Source organism: Gymnoscopelus braueri (genome assembly GCF_963280865.1).
Source record: "Gymnoscopelus braueri genome assembly, chromosome: 10".
NCBI classification, from domain to species: Eukaryota; Metazoa; Chordata; class Actinopteri; order Myctophiformes; family Myctophidae; genus Gymnoscopelus; species Gymnoscopelus braueri.
Genome location: NC_137611.1, coordinates 14,177,477 through 14,196,780, shown reverse-complemented (window position 1 = coordinate 14,196,780; position 19,304 = coordinate 14,177,477). Strand labels below are relative to the sequence as shown.

General features: G+C 40.4%; 2 protein-coding genes across 2 annotated transcripts in view; one reads left to right on the top strand and one right to left on the bottom strand.

Annotated features, from left to right (window-relative positions):
- Positions 1-1,063: 1,063 nt before the first annotated feature.
- LOC308093378 (very-long-chain enoyl-CoA reductase-like) lies at positions 1,064-17,692 on the top strand (the record flags this gene model as incomplete). The annotated part of the gene is made up of 12 exons (XM_080439714.1): positions 1,064-1,225; positions 1,347-1,398; positions 1,708-1,752; positions 5,464-5,567; positions 9,327-9,442; positions 9,541-9,646; positions 10,979-11,051; positions 12,317-12,360; positions 13,915-13,972; positions 16,335-16,423; positions 16,785-16,830; positions 16,910-17,692. The coding sequence occupies 12 exons, from the start codon at positions 1,064-1,066 to the stop codon at positions 17,035-17,037; spliced, it is 1,023 nt and encodes a 340-aa protein (XP_080295840.1). The 3' UTR covers positions 17,038-17,692.
- Positions 17,693-18,776: 1,084 nt separating this feature from the next.
- Positions 18,777-19,304, bottom strand: part of LOC308093377 (retinal-specific phospholipid-transporting ATPase ABCA4-like) — a gene marked incomplete at both ends in the record, with an annotated part of 116,530 nt that continues 116,002 nt past the window's right edge. The window contains one exon of the mRNA XM_080439713.1: positions 18,777-18,896. Within this exon, the coding sequence (XP_080295839.1) occupies positions 18,777-18,896 (120 nt within the window). The remainder of the gene's footprint in view (positions 18,897-19,304) is intronic.

The following is a 19,304-nucleotide window of genomic DNA, read 5'->3' as shown; positions in this document are numbered from 1 at the left end:
TCCAAGGGACATGCACACCATGCTGGCATCGCATGCTGCTCCACACGCTGGCGTGGTACCAGTCACACAGATCACTGTCACACTCCTCCGTCAAATTATACCCATGACCTTGGCATTGAGGGTTTTATACAGCATGAAAAAATACGTTCAACCTGGCGTCGCTATACATTGAAAAATATTGAAAAATAGTTGAAATACCTACAGTATCTACAAGCTCACTACGCGTCGTGATGTGACGTGCTGTGATCTTGTCGATGGGCTATTTTCGGAGCTTGACAACATCGTACAATGTGATGACGTATTAAACAATGTGATGACGTATTAAACAGTATGTAGTATGGAGTCCCGGGGGACTCCATACTAGGCCCCCTCCTGTTTCCACTCTACATTCTTCGCGGAGTCACCGATAATAGCAAATCTACAAGCTCACAACACATCATATTGTGACACATTGAGAGCTTGTAGATCTGCTGTTGTGTTCGTCCCAGAATTGGGACGCTTGGGCTCATGTGGTTAAGTTACACATATACAGTATAACCTGTATGTTTACGTTGCGAGTATAGTACTCTGTAAACAGTACTTAAAGGGTTAGACAGCGGTTCCGGTAGGAGACACAAAGAGTCGCCTTTGTGTCTCCTACCGGAACCGCTGCCGGTCATCAAATTATAGGCTTAGGAATGCGACAAAAACTAAAAAATATCCATGAATTCAAGTCTCCATGGGGTGACTAATTGATAGGAAAAAAAGTCATTTTGGGGGTGAACTATCCCTTTAAATGATCCTTTACCCTTTAAGTTTTTTGTTAATCTGTGCTGAGTTTGTATCAATATCCACTTTCACAGGTTTTATAAACCTGTTATGAACCTCAAACTCAATCCTCTGAGAATGCCGCTTAGCACCTGAAGCTGCTGAGACCAATTTGTCAAGGTCATCACAGCAGATACTGTACCTAACCTCATGCCACAAGACTGAAGCCATATTTCAGATTGTTTTACTTGAGTAACTAACAACATTAACACACTAGGGTTACAGCACTCACACACACAGTGCCCCAAGTACCACCATGGGTTTTGAACTGAGGGATTTATTCACCGTTGCACAGTTCATAAAGAGACGGTGTGAACACGGATTAAAAGCACCTGAGGCCAAGCCTCCCAAAAATTACATTTTCTATGAGTTGGAGATTTTGGATTCCAGGAAGGCACCGCTTTGCCTCTTGGACAAGGTAAAGTATATACTTTCTTATCAGCTCAGTTTAGCAGTGTTTGTACATTCGAAACTTCCGAGGGAATTCGCCCGCGATAATGACATAGATAGTGGCTCGCTTCTTTAAACAACTTTTACAGGTGGAGCCAAAAGCAACCATATGGGATATCAAGTGTCTGATATACAAGAACTGTAAGTGGAATTTTATCATGCTCTCAAAGAAAGAAAAGTCAATGATTCCCTGCCTCTGTTTCTGGTTGAAGTTGCTGCTCATGTGCACCAAAGTATGCTGAAATGCTTAGTTGTATGAAGATTGAAAACTACATATATAAATGTATTGTATGTAATATAAAAAAAAATATGTATTGTAATCGTTTGATCTTTGTATATTTCGGTTTTTAGTTTGAAGCACATTGAGTCTACGCATCTTGTATGAAAAGTGTTTGACTTAAATGTCATGGTGTAGTTAATGTAAAATATGTCCTTATCATTACACTGTAGATCCAAAATGGCATCCATCCCGACAGTGTTTGACACTACAACCCTGTAAGTATCTATGGTTTTAGTAACTATGTCCCATGTGTAGGGGCAACCCGCTCTCACTCCCAAAGGCGTCACATTTTGCCGCTCTGTCCTTAAGCGTCAAGTTTTTACATAACGGGACGCCATGGCGACGTTGCATGTTGACAAAACCTCACAAAAATATAGTATTTGAAGCTCCAATACGTTTTTGTAGTCACTATTGTAGTCCTATAGGGACGCATTAGGGAGTGAAAACGACAGAGCGGCAACTGACGCCTATGTGTGAGAATGTGTCGGTAGGGGATATATCACCGTTTTAAAGGCTAAATAAAGAAGTAATACTAATAGTACTACTCTTAACACTACTAGTAGGCTACTATTATTAGTACTAGGCTACTAATAAATATCCTTTTATTATGTGACAGGGAAGGTGACCCTAGGTTAGAGTAAACGTTATTTCCAGCCCGTGTTTAAATCAAGCTGTACAGTATAACTCTGCCCTGAATGATGACAAACCTGTAATGTGATGCTATCTGGATGCAATCAGAGAGCTCCACCAGCTGTGTGTGTGTGTGAGTGCACATTCCCTGTTTATGCTCATGGGTACAACGTTACCACATTCATAAAGTAGGTGTGATGAGTGAGTGACAAGTGAGAAGGCGACACACGGAGACAGCTTCCATTTAACCCAGTGCGACCTGGCTGAGGCCGATTCTACACAAACGCCTTCTAAATCAGTGGTTCTCAAACTTTTAAATGCCAAGGAACCCCAAATTAATATGTATTATAATTATATATATATATTATATATATATTTGTTTTTGGCCGCGGACCCCCTTGTCTGAAAATATTTTGTGCCAGGGTCCCCCAGAAGAGAAGAATTGTCAAAATGAGTCAACATTTTTCAAACACTTTGGCAATAAAAAAATAAAAATAAATAACAGATGTACAAGCTCACAGTGCGGAACGAAATGACGCGCTGTGAGCTTGTATATCTGCCATTTTTGAGAACCACTGTTCTAAAATTGACTGAAATAAACTAAACTAAATCGTAAGTGTTTTCTGAAAAACGTATGTTGCAATATAGCTAAAATCTAAAATGACGAAGATGCTTTCCCGGTTTTAATGGGTTAAGAAATACTGTGATATGCCTCCTCAGAACCAAATACAGGATATTTTTGGGGAGTTTTAGACCAGAGGCTAACTCTGCATGGCCACGATACTGCAGCACTCTGTTCAACAATTGGAAAATGACACAAACAAAAATAAATGTGTCGTTCTGTGTTTTGCCTGTCTGAGGGTAATCCTGTTCATGCTGCTGTGTGGGTTTGTTTTGGCTGTGAAGTCCCATCTCATACGACGCTTGGGGAGAATGAAATGCAAAATATTTATAAACAGCATAACAGCATTTCTTAAACAGAAGAAAGTAACCGTGACAAAGGACTCACATGTCAAAAGGGCTGGTATGCTCCTTTAAGATATCCTTTTTCATAGTCAGTCTAACTGTTACAATGGAGCCTACATTATTTTTTAAGGACATTTATTTTCCTGTTCCACATAAAAGCTTTTCCTGTTCCACATAAAGGAATCGGTTGAATGTCAATGTACATTTTTCAATCACATGTATTGATAGAGATGCACGGATTGTGTTCATGTATGACGTGGTATTCAGAATATTCTAGGTCTTTTCAGAGGAAAATGCACTGTCAAGAAGATTTTTCAACTGCCACTCAAATGTCTCAAAAGAAACAGCGCCACCACTTTTAAATTACAGACGTATGTTGCAATATACCCAATAAAGAAGAGGAATACTAGTTTCAAAGTTTCAGAGCCTCTTTGTAACACAAAGGTTTTGAGGCTGACAGGCTTGACAGCGGGAATCAATATAGCATGCTTGCATCCATGGGGTGTATTTCCAATTATCGTTGCAGGAGGTGGACACTTGGTTTGCCCTGAATATTTATTGAGAAGGCCGGCCCTGGCTTCTCGCAGCAGTGCCTTAGCGTCCACTGTTGCCTTGAGAGCCAGTGGGAAGTTTTCATTTAGGCCTGGACTTACTATATACAGTCCATGGGCAAATAGTTGTCAGTCAGCCAGAAGAGTCAAAACGAAACAACAAAACATTTAAATACAGTACATTCTTTGGCAAAAACACTATCTGGCTGGCTCTTCGGAACGCTTTACAAATATTATTTGACCCAGGTCTCGTTGAGCATACAGGTACGATGTTTTCATTGAATTCATTCATCTGTTTTGGGATGCAGGAATATGGGGAAATTAGTCGTATCAGTTGGTTTAACGAGTAGAGCCTCTCAGACACCCCCTGGCTGCCACCAGGGACTCAACTATCTTGGGCACTGAGCCACGGGCAGCCCCAAAGGACACCATTGAGAGTGACCAAATCCAGGGCACCTATTGTCGCAAGCTAGATTGCAGTGGTGGAAAGTAACTAAGTATACACTCAAGTACTGTACTTAGGTACAATTTTGAGGTATTCTTTTTTTACTTTACCTGAGTATGTCCAATTTTCAATACCTTTACTTCTACTCCACTACATCTCAGAGGCAAATATTGTACTTTTTACTCCACTACAATTATTTGAAATCTTGAGTTACTTTAGGCTACTTTGTAGATTTGGATTATTAGAAAACGTGCAACCACTTCAGCCCTACATACTGTATACTTTGGCTATATGAAAATAGCCGATCTACAAGCTCACAACGCGTCGCGATGCGACGCGTTGCGACGCGTTGAGATGGTAGATCTGCTATTTTCAACATTTTGAAATGGGACATTCTGCGTAATGAATGTTTTTACTTTTTGTACTTAAAGTTTTCTAAGCACCACTGCTAGATTGACCTCTGCCATGTGAAACATGTACTGTATGAGCTATGAAAAGCTAAAACCTGATCTCCTGAGGTATGGATTGTAACTGGAAGACTCGTTTAGGAATAAGGTTAGGTTTAGGCATAGTTTTACTGAGGTTACGTTTAGGAATACCTGGTGGCGACTGGCGACCGTTCCGAGGTCGCCGGATTTGACCCGGGGCGAGCGTGCTTTGGGGCGGGCGTTCATGTATTCGTATGGATTGCTTGGCATTTTCATGAAACACATGTGAGACCCAATTGTGGAGTGAGAATTTATCTGTGGCCTGTGTGTCATGTATCAATTGGATAACACTTTTTAGGAAGGCCATGTCATTGTGAGCTTGTTGATCGGCTATTTTTTTAAATGTTGCCTCTTTCTGGTCTAAACAGCATTAGCCAATTAAGCTCTATAAATATTTCGGCTATTTGAAAATATCCGATCAAGCTCACAACAGCGTTGTGAGCTTGCAGATCTGCTATTTTCAAAAGATTTGTATACATTTTGAAAACTTGAAATGGGACAATCTGCATAATGAGTACCTTTACTTTTGGTACTTTAAGTACATTTTAATGCCAATACTTTTGTACTTTTACTAAAGAACATTCTGAATACCAGACTTTGATTTGTAAGAGAGTATTTCTACATTGTGATATTTTACTCAAGTAAAAAGTAAACTTCTTCAATGTTTATGTCCAGAATTAGATTTTCTTTTTCTACAGGAAGATATAACTCATTTACATAAATTCCATTCAAAGTTTTCTTTTGTTCTGCTCATACGGTTTTGAAATGTTTTCAGTTTTCTGTAAAACAAAACAAAACCCCTCCAGCTATGCTGTTATCAGCTCATTCTCTCTTTGCCATTTTCAGACGGAAAAACTCTGCGAGACGACGAGGTGTTGGGGAATCTTCCGGTGGGAACCACAGGCACCATATTCTTCCATGACCTCGGACCACAGCTGGGATGGGCCATGGTGAGAGAGAGACAGTGATGGAAGTACTCAATTGTTTTTACTCAAGTAAAAGTATCAATACCCTATTAGTAGAAATAGTCTGTTGCGAGTTCGGTATTCAAGATTTAGTACAAGTACAAAAGTATTGGCATCAAAATGTACTCAAAGTACCAAAAGTAAAAGTACTCATTATGTAGAAGGTCCCATTTCACAAGTTTTCAAATGTATAAAAATCCTTTGAAAAAACAGCAGCTTGTAGTGAAGGGAATACAGCTATGCTGAATTTAGGGTGCCGATTGCTATTGTTCACTAGGTTCACGCCGGTGTGTCAACCAGTCCAGAACACCACTTTAGGCCCTTAATATTGATTGGCTTGATGCTGGGTTTTCCTCTTTTACTTCCTACTTACTTACCGTACAGGCATGTAGTAGTAACAGTTCAACAATAATACACATGTGTGTGTGTGTATTCTGGGAATAAACAGAATAGAGACAAAATAAGTGCATTCATAAAAGTGGTCTGTACCAATAATTACACATCAAACCAGTCAAATGGTGTCATCTAGCTGGAGAGATTAATAATAGCAGTTGTATATCCAAATACAATCCTGTTAGCCAACCGTGGCTAGAAATACTGTAGCTTGAATTAGGCAGAATGCATTTGCATGACATGACAAATAAACAATTAACAGTCATAAACTCATATGCAGTAGTTATTCTTAATAAAGGACTTGTGAGAGAATGACAGTGTATAAATTAGCCCAACTAAATCATCCCTGAATGTCAGTGATTACTGACAAGCATGGAGCTAATTCAGACAGTAGATATTACCATAGCAACAGGTACTAGCTTAGTTAGCACTTAGCTTAGTTAGCACTTTACAAACTTAATGAGCATGTTTTAGTTCCATAAATATTATTAACATCAACAATGAACTTACATGTCATTGACGCACACAACACACTCTAGTTAGGAGCAGGACGACTCAATACTCCGTATTGACGTTAGGAAAGTCTCTGAGAACATCTGTAGCTTCTAGAACTTCTCACCGAAATCCCGCGAGATCTTGTTAATCTCGCGGGATTTCACCCGCTATTTCAGAATAAAGGCCACTTTTAGCTTGGAAATCAGTGTCAACAGTCAGACCTCTATAAGAATGCCAACGAAATAATACATATAATTAAATACTTAAATCTATAACCTTGGGGCCTTTTCAATACAGCTTGTAGATCGGCAATTTTGAAATTTCCGACCTATCAAAAAAGATATAGGTCTGAAGTGGTTTTATAATAATAAAGTAAAGTAACTAGAAACTAAAGTTTTCAAATAATTATGGAGTAAAAGTACAATATTTTCCTTTGAGATGTAGTGGAGTAGGCCCTAGAAGTAAAATGATTGAAAATGTACTTAGTTACTTTCCACCACTGGAGAGAGACCAGTAAATAAACAGCCAGGATTTGTCATAGGCTACTGTATGTTGTGAGCTTTGGTTACAATGTTCCCTCCAGATAATGTCATCAACAATTGTTTATGTTGTCACATACATCTACATACGTATATTAAATGATAATTACTATAAAATGCTCTTCTTTCGCCTTTGAAAGTAAAAACATACCTCCTACAATTTAGCCCTTAGTTGACACTTTTATCCAGAGTGACTTACAAAGAAAGTGCCAATAGAATTAGCATAATCGCTTAAACCCAAAATACTTTGTTGACCTCCCCCAGGGATCTATCCATGGCCTTCCCCCCCCCAGCTCTACACCATCTCTTTGCCGAAAAAAGCCGATCCACAAGCTTCACCTATTACGACAGGCCCAGAAAAGGCACACTGGGTTTCAAGTTGTTACGATCTAACTTAATAAACATTACAAGCAATGAAAAGTAAGTACGGTACACAGCTAAGAGCTTTGGCAGTATTCAGTAGGTGTAACATAATACTCCCATGACTCTGAGAAGATCCCACAACGCAGAAGTGCTATAAGGAGAACCAAGGAGAGAAATAGAGAGGATATTTTCAATTCCAGATAAGAGTGTTTTGGAAGTTGTGTGAGAGAGGGGAAGTTATTCAAGGGGAGGGAACTTTAATACCCCGTATCTGATAGTCACTCTGACTGAGTTATGCAGGAGAAAGTTTAGAATTCTAAATCCAGTCACTGTCTTGCATAACGTATTTCATACAGTCTTACTTCATATTTATTCCTACTCAGTCCAGTGTAGCCTAGCCTACGGCTGGACAACAACAACTTTTCATCTAACAGCTCCAAGCATAATTTATGTTATCCTGGCAGGTGCACTGGCTGATTGAATGCTTAATGATGAAAATAGATACAGTAGATTAAAATATACAGTATATTATGTCTTGGCCTGTCACCCTGCACTGGACAGTACAGTACGTGAGGTCTGGTTGTCCTTCAGCCCTGAATGCCAGCATGTACTCGTAATCTTTTCAAAGTGTCTCCGATGTCATCGAGAAAATGTATGGCCTGGATGAGGGTGGGATAAAAGGATCATGTCATCCGATCGTACTGTGTATCACCCCTTGGACTTGGGTTTAGGGTTTAGGCCATGGCTGAGTACCAGCTCGACCCTGGGCTTGCTCGTACATGTCGAAGTGTCCCTGAGCAAGATGCTAAACCCCTAACCTCACGTCACCAGACTTTCCACCACCGAGGAAACTTAAGCCTGGTATTCATTCTAAAACTGAGCCGTGTGATCCGATTTAGAACAAATAAATAAATAAATTGGGTTCCGGTTGGCGTCGCATTGTTTTTGTTCCCCACACAATGTGAATCAATTTGTTTAGTCTCGCTAGTCGCGTTACGAGTTATAATAAAAGATGGCTATACAAACGATTAATATACCAAAAGAAACTAAACTATACCACTTAAACCAAATTAAACACATTTTAAACTAGGGGAAGGGGAGGTGGGGAGGTGCACGGCGCACTTGGTTCCGGCCGTGGGTTCCGGCCGCCTGATAACGTACAGTTATTTCCGCTCCAGACAGGATCAGAAAAACGAAAATGGTATTGATCCCAGGCTAACTTAACCCCTGACATCTCCCCACCAATCGCAGCTGATCAAAAGCCATCTGAGCAAGCCATCTGCTGGGTGAATGCAGAAAAGTAATTTCCTCTCCCCTGGGTATGATACAATACTTTCCTGATATGGCAGCTGAAACAATCAGCACATGCTGCAAACTGTGCTGCCATGTGCTGCTGAACTGTCTGTCACCATAAGTGAACTTGCTGCGAAACAACTCGTCATGTCAAAAAGGGAAAACAAGTCAGACACCCAAACACAGTCACTGTGTGTGGATGGTATGATAAAATGAGGAGGACTGAGCAGACACTGGAGTTTATCCAGGTGCAAAGGAACCAAAACACGGAGCAGAAAGCTGTCACCCAGGCTTTGACGGTGCACAGAATGCCTCTGTCGTGTCGTGGCAAATTCACGACATAATTCTCATACCAACTCTCTCCCCACACCTTCGGGGGAATGCCAGTTGGAATGAGAGAATCCCATTTCATTCACCAGGGCAGTTCCTCCTTAGTAATGTTAATCTATTCAATTAGAGCTTGTGGATAAAATTCAACGTTCTCATTGTCCTCGTTAATAAATTAGGCTATGGGTATGTGATGAAGAAATTCAGGCACATTTGTCGTTGCATGAGGTTGTCTGGCGTACGTACCAGCCACAGCCCGGGCCAGGAGCATCATTTATATTTACAGCACCGGTTGTACAAAGATATTCTACTCGATCTGATTCTGATCCCACAGGTGTTTCTGGCGGAGTGCATTGGACCTCTGATGGTCTACCTTCTGTTCTATTTCCGTCTGCCAAACGTCTACCTGCCGCAGCACAACTTCACCTCTAGTCCCTTCAGAGTGGTCAAGTAGGTACTTTTAAATCAAAGCAGGAACTTCTGTGAACAGTGCCTTCCCTTGCTTACCCAGCGGAAATTATAACATAGCGACTGTATTGCAATTGCAGGTTGGCCTGTGTGTGCCATTCGTTCCACTATATCAAGAGATTGTTTGAAACCATCTTCATACATCGTTTTTCCCATGGAACGATGCCTATACAGAAAATCCTGAGGGTAAGTATGGTCATACACTAGGGAAGTTTTTGTCAATGTAAATGAAAACCACATGAACCCTAGCATCCCTGTTATGGGCATATGTCAAAATAGGCGTACAGTACACTCAGAGACAATAGCAGATTGTCATGCTCACAACACGTTGTGCGCTTGTAGATCGAGATAGTAGATTATACACAGGACAGGGCTTACATGACATGGGAAGGGCACACACAGGGCAGGGCCAGAGGCCAAGATCGTGACAGTCAGAAGTTATTCAAAATGTTCCCTTGAAATCACATATTGTTAACTTATTAAAGCAACAATACAAAAGCAAGGACTTGGACAGCTTTACTTTTGCCAATCAGTTGCACAAAACATTTCCCTGTGTGTCACAGTCACACGTAACAGAGCCAAGTGCCATGTCTGATATTGGTAAACACAAATACACTGTACGTATGTGTGATTAAACGCTACAGATGGTTAATTTGACCTCCTCTAAGGGTCAGTATGTGTGCGGGTGGGAAAAGACTGTAGTACCATTAGGGAAAATGAATACCGACAAAAATCCAGGGCAGCCATGCTAATTAGGTTGGCACAGGCCCCCAGAATCCCCAGTGGGTATTCAGTAGTAGTTGAACACGCACAGCCACTTCACTACAAATAGACTTTGCTTGACTTTTAGAGAACTCTGGATCAAACTCTACCACTCCACAACCACGGTTGCCACGTCCGCTTATTATAAGCGACTTTGGGCTTGTTTTTCTGTAAAAAAATATTGGTGGTTGCGGGTGGCGTTTCTTTTTGGTCTTGTTTCTAAAGTGTAGTTGCTTATTTGGGCTGGTTTCCTAATGTTGTTTAAACCAGTGGTTCTTAAACATTTTCATGTCAAGGACACGTCAAATTAATATGTATTTGGCCCATCTGAAAACATATTGTGTCAGTACCCCCAAGATTCTTTTGAAAATAGCAGATCAACAAGCTCACGTGTCGCATTTTCTTTTGAAAATAGCAGATCAACAAGCTCACAACGTGTCGCATCGCGACACGTTGTGAGCTTGTAGAGCGGCTATTTTCAAATAGCCGATGTGTACAAAGGTTTAAAGTGCTCATGTGTTAGTCGCTTCTTTTGGGCTCGTTTTCATAGACCTTGTTGCTTATTTCTCTCGCACAATCTGGCAACGGTGCCCACATCTAGTGTCTCATATTGTTACACCATATGGTATGCCTCTGTGAAGCAGCTCATTTTGAAAACTCAGTGGTGTGGTACCAAAGCATTACAACACAGCATGGGCACTGAGAAGGTTGACATTGATGACCACACTGACAAATGTGTTACACTCTCTCGCCCAGAATTGTTTGTATTATTGGGGATTTGCTGCCTGGCTGGCCTACTATCTCAACCACCCTCTGTACACACCACCAAGTGAGTATAAGACCATCAAATATCATATCTATGCTGTCGGGCAGAAACCAACTTTTTTTTTTGGTCCAAAATATGAACCTAAAAAAACAAACATATTTTTAAAACAACACAACATGAGTCAAAGTCACCATACTCAAAGTTGGTATTGTGACTTACTTTATACTTTGTCAGATACTTGGATGTGTCCTGATATTATCATCACTTTACTCAAATCCAGCTCAAGTGGAGTTAGGAGGTTTTTGGCCATTGTTTTGTCCATCATTGATTAGAATGACAAAGTCAGACGGAAAAAAACCTAAGTTGGAGTTGGGTGGTTTGAACGACAGTTTGAGGATCCAAGTTAGGAGGTTTAGTTAGAAGCGCTTTTTAATACTTTTCATTGGTTCAATATATGTAAAGTGTGTTCAATAGCACTGATTAATAAAAATCACACCCAGTGTGAGTAAGCGGTGCCTACTCTGTTTGATGAGTGTGTGCTGTCATTCAGTCGGTACAAATCTATTTGATGTGTGGGCGCTGGCATTCAGACGGTACTACTCTATTTGATGTGTGGGTGCTGGTATCGAGGCGGTACTAAAAGAGTATTTATACTCTTTTTATCAACTTTTAAGTATTTTTACTCATTTTAACTATGTTTAATTATTTGTACTCATTTTAACTACGTTTAAGTATGTTTACTAATTTTAACAACCTTTAAGTATTTTTACTCTTTTTTTCAACCTTTAAGTATTTTTTACTAATTTTAAGTACTTCTAAGTATTTTTACTCAATGTAAGTACTCTTAAGTATTTTTACTCAAGGTATTTACTTTTAAATATTTTTACTCACTTTATTTACTTTTAATAATTTTTACTCACATCGTAGATCGGTCGTTTTAGTATGTGTGTGTGTGTGTGTGTGTGTGTGCGTGTGTGTGTGTGTGTGTGTGCGCGCGCACGTGTGCAGTGCTGGCTTGTGTGTGTGTGTGTGTGTGTGTGTGTGTGTGTGTGTGTACTGTATGTATGTGTGATGTGTATGTGTGATGTGTATGTGTGTGCATTTCTTGAAGTGCCGCATGTGTTGCATCTTTGCCGTCTGCAAACGGACGGACGGACGGACGGACGGACGGACGGACGGACACACACGGCCAAATGTAGAGCGGCTGGCACCGCTAAAAACAATAAAAAAAAGTTGAAAAATTGAGATAGTTGGTTTCTGCCCGACAGCGACTTGGTATCTGATGAATGATACAATCATACTAAGGGAACTATGTGTCTTTTTTTCAGCGTATGGTAAATTACAGGTTTATAGCGCATTTGCTGCGTTTATGGTATGTATTGTTCTTGCATCTTGTTTTAAAAGCATAAAAACCCTCACAAAAACATGCAGTAATCCTGGTCACTATACTGCCTCCCCCTGGCCAGCCGGGGCGCCTGATGGAGGGGAAGGGAACTGGTTGGAATAACGTGTTCCTTCCACGCGCTACGTCCAACCAGGGAAACTCTCCCCTGTCAGGTGACAAGAAGGTCAGTTGGCTCTCATGCATTGAAGGAGGCATGAGCTCGGCCCTGGCCTCCCTAGGTTGGCAGAGGGAAGGTAGTGCCCAGGATTACATAGACAATTGGCACTGGGTGTAAAAAATAGGGTTACAAAATCGCGGGATAAAAATTTAAGAAAAAAAAAAAAAGCATAAATACAGGTTCAAGCCCAAAGGTCTGAAACGCTATTGGGCTGGTTTTCTCCCGCCACTTTCTTTAAAAAATATCCCATGAAATGGTAAATGGTAGAGACACGAAAATGTCACCAATGATGGCAAGTTGTTTGCATTACTTGCACAACCGACTGATTGGAGCGCTAAAACTAAAGTTCAACATTTTGAACATTGAAATAACTCTTATGCCATGAGTCCGATTTACACGAAACGTACATGCAGATATCCCTCCATGGATGAACTTCAAAAGGCCATGGCTCAGCACTTAAAAAGACCAAAGTCAACAACCGTTGGGCCAGTCATTAGAAGACTTAAATGATATATGTCTACATACTGTAAGTGCCTGAAACATTCCCCGAAAGATTGATTCAATTTGAGCACTAGGCCGTGCTACAAATGCAGAAAATGGTTGTGACGCAGCATAAAACTATATATGAAAAGTTATTTGTCCAGTTATTCCAAAACTCACTGGATGTTTCAATAGCATCCTAGTCATTCCCATCCCATGCCAGTTGAGCTCAAAATCCCGCCCCCATTGCTGTTATTGGCTGAGATGCACAGATGGAGCGCACAGATTTTGAAACAGGGGATAACCTGCTATGTTTGAGATTATGAAACGTCATGCATTTGTTGTAAAACCTTGCACATATGCAGGACACTGAGTGAACCAAAAGGAATGCTCCCTCCACACGTCTCAGCCAATCACAGCGAAGGGGGTTTGATCTGAACTGGCTTCGGAATAGTTACTTCGGAATAGTTTAATGTTCAACACTGTTGAACCATGTGTATAAAATGATTTAGAAATTGCCCAATAGGGGCATGCATGGGCCTGGCACAAATCTGTCCATAAATCAATGACGGTTTTATCCAAACATTAGGTTAATTATTTTTAATTAAGCTGAAACATGTCCCCAAAATGTTTACAAAATTGAACGATGGTGTTGCCAAAAAAAGGGCATTGCCCATTGCCCAGCACAGATTTGGCCATAAACAGATCTGTCTGATCTTCATAAATGTTTTTATAAAGTTGTCAGAAACTGTCTAGACCCCTTGCAGCTTTCAACTTCTAACAGTGCGTGTTGGCTTGAGCCCCTGAATCGCTGCTTTGCAGCTATATTCCCATTTGTTTTACTGTAGACAGCTAAAACTAATATATCTCTCTGCTCATTACAGCTTTGTGAAGCAGGAAACTTCTCCATACACTTGGCTCTCAATCATTTTGGCTGCAATGGTAAGTTCACGTCCATATTCTAATTTGTTCGAGTGGTACAGTCTCCTGTGGTTGTTGTTCTAATAAATGATTATCTAAAGCTCATGGTTAGTCAACCACTACATCGTACAGTATGATGAAGTTGTGTTTGAGAGATTTCTTTTACATACTATTTACATTTCAGGCATTTAGCTAACACTATTAATTTGACTGACTTACAATGAGTGCCACAAAAGAAACTCAAAAGCATAGATCACCAAACTTACTGGGAGTGGGAACCAATGGTGAGCAGTAAGTAGGCTACAAAGTCAAAATTGCTTTACATTCAGGGCCACGCTGTCTTGACAATGGATAATAGATACGTTGGAGATGCATTCAGAGGGGCTTTATCTTGGATGAGGGGGGGATGTGTCATTGTGCTCCTTCTGGTAGGATTTGTCTGCTTGCACTGCAAGGTCCTGTGCACCTCTATGCCAAAATGCAAAACCGTGACAAATTCCTGCACATTTATTATACTTGAAGAGCAAAGTAATTTAGTCTCTGCAAATAAACCAGAACTGTAGTGGCCTGGAAGTACAAAACACAGCAACGTTTCACAAAACTTTTTAGTTGTTGTTTTTTTTAAATAGTTTTGAAAACCTGTGTCCCTGGAGAAAGTTTTAAAAACATTTGGAAGTAGAATCTGTCAGTGGCTCGGTGTGTTCAGCTCAGCTTATTGATGACACAGTGGAGTATTTCCTATTTTTGACGATACTATATAGTATGGCATATTTTTGATGACAGTTTATATTTTTCGGGTATTTCTGCTTTATTTTTGATACTGACAGTGACAGTGACAGTGAGAGAGAGACAGGAAAGGCGAGAGGCATGGGGGGTACTATATATGCAGCAAAGAACCTTGGGTTGGATTCAAACCCGGGCCAGCTGCGGATGGACTACAGCCCATTGAAAAGACTATAGCTTTATTTATGTGCTAAAGTATGTACTCTTACCAGGCCACAATAGAAACAAGCTACGGCTTTTGTGTGTAGTCCACGTTGGCATTTTCCTAATGAATGACATTGTTGTGACTTTTTTAAACTGCCCATAAAGTATCCTATCTATCTATCTCTCTATCTATCTATCTATCTATCTATCTATCTATCTATCTATAGGAGAGCCACCAGTATGGCCTATTTTTGATGACATACTGTATGGTATGGGATATTTTTTGACAACCTAGTTTTCTGATGACATACAGTAGTATGGCTTATTTCTGAGGAAAATGGTATAGGACTCTTTATTTATTTTTTACGTTTATGTGTAGTATGGCAGGTTTAGTTTTTTACTATACAGTATAGCGTTATTTTCTTATGACATATTAGGCTTATAGCATGACATTTTGATGACATATAATATGTTTTTTTTTGTTTTTGTTTCTGACAACATATAGTATGACTTTATTACAGTATTAAAAGTATGATGATATTATACATGGTGACCTGCTAAAATGTTTGCAGGTATCAAAGTGAAAATGAATTACTGGTTTTAGAGTGACAATTATTGTCACTTGTGTAACAGTGAAATTGGTGACCTGTCCTTTTTACTATGGCTTATTACTGACAACAATGGTGTAGCATGACTTTATATTTTTAGTTTTATTTTTCACTAAATAATTTTACAAGACATATTCCTTGACATTGGGCCTGACTCAAGAATGAGAAATTAAACTTGAAAAGGGATCCTGAAAAGGTTAATGCAGTCAAGTCACCTTCCAGTCAAACTCTATCCACAATGACTATGAATGACTTTGTGACAACCTGTGTGAAGGCTGCCATATACTGATATGGCCTGTCAACATATGACCCGTCAAACTTTGTGACTGTTGTGTGTGGTGCTTGGGTGACGTGGAGGCGAAACCCACAGGCGCTATACAATTATTTATTATTTTCTTTTTTTTTCACATATGATGTTTTGACTGGTATGAATGTGAATGTCAAAATTAATGACTGGTGTGACAGTGAAATTGTTGACCCATCCAAAATCTGTGACTGGTGTGGGGCTATCTGGTTAGTGGGGAGAAACCAGTCGATTGCCTACAAGCCTGCAATTCCCTCTGATTTGCTATATTTTGTGAAATATTTTGTTTTGTATACATGTACTTCCAGGCCAGCATATAGAACCTAGATTTGTTCCAAAAGATAGCCTTGTTTTTTTTTAGAGTTAATGTGGACTTCATGGGAGTGATAGAGCCTAACTGACGTATGAAATTACCTAAGCTCTGATATGCTCCCAAGCCAGCGATGTTCAAGACACATTTCATTTCATCAGATGTCGCCCAGTTGGCATGCTAGGAGGATATTTCCATCAAGACCTGTGCCTTACACTTGTGTCCTGTTAATAGGATCTAGGCCAAAGAGTATCCCTTACCCCACCACAAACCCCTTCACTTGGCTTTTCTTCGTTGTGTCCTGTCCAAACTACACCTATGAGGTTGGTCAAACGTTATGTGAGCCCACTACATAAGCATAAGTATTTGAAGAGGTTCCTTTTTGGTGTCATCACCTGCAATGGATCATTTTAAATATATCTGAGCTATTGAGAATTGTCTTAATTTGTCTCGTCTTCATTTTATTGTGTCCACATTACACTAGTCAGATGGTAATAGATAATAAATTCAAGTTTACTAAATTTGACTCCAGTGCTCAACATGGACAATTCTGGGAGAAAAGATGATCATTCCCTATCTCTGAGCTCTACAGCAAATCAAACGATGTCCCCCAAAAGCATTCATTTTAATTGTGCTATTCTTCTCACTTTGCATGAATGGATATCTCATTTCATTTGTGTGCAGGTGGGCGCATGGATTAGCTTCAGCATCATGACCCAGTGTGCTCCAGGTAAAAAAAAAGAAAATCAACATAATGTAAACAAATCAATTTTACTAGCTTCTACAATGTGTCCCCTGTTTCCCCACAGTGGCCGTATACACCCTCGTCAGCTTCATCCAGATGACAATATGGGCCAGACAGAAGCACGGGATCTACACCAGAGAATTCAGTAACTACCCTGGGCTGCGCAGCGCCATCATCCCTCTGTTTCTCTGAGCCTCATGGCCCAACAGCACGCCGGGCGAGTGCAGCGGCCTGAGGCGATGACACAGCTACTCAGCGCTGGAGAAGGGTAATTGGACACCGTGTCACATAAATCAGGATTATGACAAGGCACTCAGAATAGTCTGGCCGGGTCCTCTGCGCCAACTGACTCTCGTCTCATTCAGAGCCCGGTGGCCAGCGGTACAAGTAGCATCCCTCCGCACTTTACACTGCTGAGCTACCAACAGCAGCATGCTGCACGCAGCTCTGTGACCTGAAATATTCTTGTGCTGATGTGAGACTTGCATACGAGGGTTCAAGTATTATACGATGCAATCCCCCTGTTGCTGTTTCAATTGTGCTTAAGGAGAAGTATTGTGCTGCAGGAACACATTATGGAATCCTGAGTTTTTTCTTTTTATGATTATTACTGCTGGATGCTGGTACTGTACTGTACTGTATGTGATGTGGTGTGTACCTAGCACACATAATGATGAGAAACCATACGGTTTCAGGCAAACAAGCTGTACAGTGCTCAGTATTTGCTGCAGTCCAATCGTGTCAATGGTTTACTTTGTCGGATACAAAACATGCATCCTCTTAATCTACAATTGCTCCAGTTTTATAGTTCAAGAAGATTTTGTGTTATTTTCCAGTTTGCCATTTACACTGCAATAAATAACTTTTTTAAGTGAATAAAACATTATTTTGACCAATCTGTATGGTATGGAGTATGTTTATACGATATCACTAGCACAACTGTGGTGTTTTGTCTTTGCGTTGCGCATGGGGTGGGGGGACGACCAGGTTCAAATCCCGGGTAGGACGTATAGAGTTAAGGATCGCAGCTTTTAAGCCTAAGTGAAAAATCTGAGTTCCAGTGTTGACTGACTGACACATACGGAATAAGCTGTCAGTGTATGAAAGTGTTTGGGTGAGACATGACGTGACATACACAAATGAAACATGATGGCAGAGAAGTAAACGCTTCAATACACACAACAATAAAATGGTTGAAAAGCATGGAAAACAACTCAAGCAACGGTGACAATATAATACATACTGGAGAGGGGAAAAAAGGACAGTGACTCATATCTTAGCTCAAATGACTAAACCCTCAATTGGGTCACCAAGCATTCAGTGATGCTTCATTCACAGAGGGTGTGTACATCTGAAGTTGTGTGTGTGTGTGTGTAGATTAAAAAAAAGGACTACTCCTAAAGTGCTTCCATAGTCATGTACACATACGTTATGTACCGTCCATGCAGTCAGTCCCTCACTTGTAAACTCTCATACCTATCTCTCTGTTATCCTTGTAATTTAAGGAACAAATCTAGGTGTGAACAAAGAATGAATCCCTCTGTAAAGCGACGTGGAATGTTGAAAATACGTTATACTCTATATTACACTATCCTTTTTGCTTTAGGTCCTCTGTGCTGTAAAGTAAAAAAAAAGAAAAGAAACACACCACAAACATACAAAAATATATAACCTCTAAAGTACTCTTGTCGTGCCTGATTTAGTTTTTGTTCCATTTGTTCAGAAACACAATGACAGAGAGAAATGAACACTTTGGCAGAGACCCAACCCAAGCCTCATTTCTTTGTCCCAGTGTGTGTGTGAGAAAGTAAAAATGGTTGTTTTCACCGTGACAAAATGAAAAGGTCTTGTTTCCTGCCCCTGCATGCTAAACACCATTACATCTAACGCTGTGGCGTGTCATCAAGCGTTTTCAGGTCCATTATTTCTTTTCACTTTTTCCTCCCGACTGGCGTTATCTTCTTTATTTCTCGTCGCCCACCAGCTGCCCGCCGGTGCAGTGTAATGTCCTCGTCTTCTGCTGCCTGCTGCTTGGCAAAGTTCACAAACACCTGCGATAATAAAAACACACATTTTACTGACAAGCTAGCCACAGGAATCCTAAAGCTTCCCTGTTATGGGAATGTCATAATACTGTAGGTGGCAACATTTGGCAAAGATGGGACATTTTGTCAAAAATACAAGAACATTCGACGGCGATAGAAGTGCATTTGGCGGAAATGCTATTTCCGCTATTTGACATACAACAAAGTATATAGGGTTTAAGATGTTTAAAGGGATAATTCACCCAAAAAAGTACTTTTTGTCTATCGATTAGTCACCCCATGAAGACTGAATTCATGGATATTTTTTTCCTAAGCCAATAATTTGATGACCAGCGGACCGATAGGCAGCGGTTCCAGTAGGAGACACAAAAGAGACTCAACGCGTCGACGCGTTGTGAGCAAGGGCCCAGCATC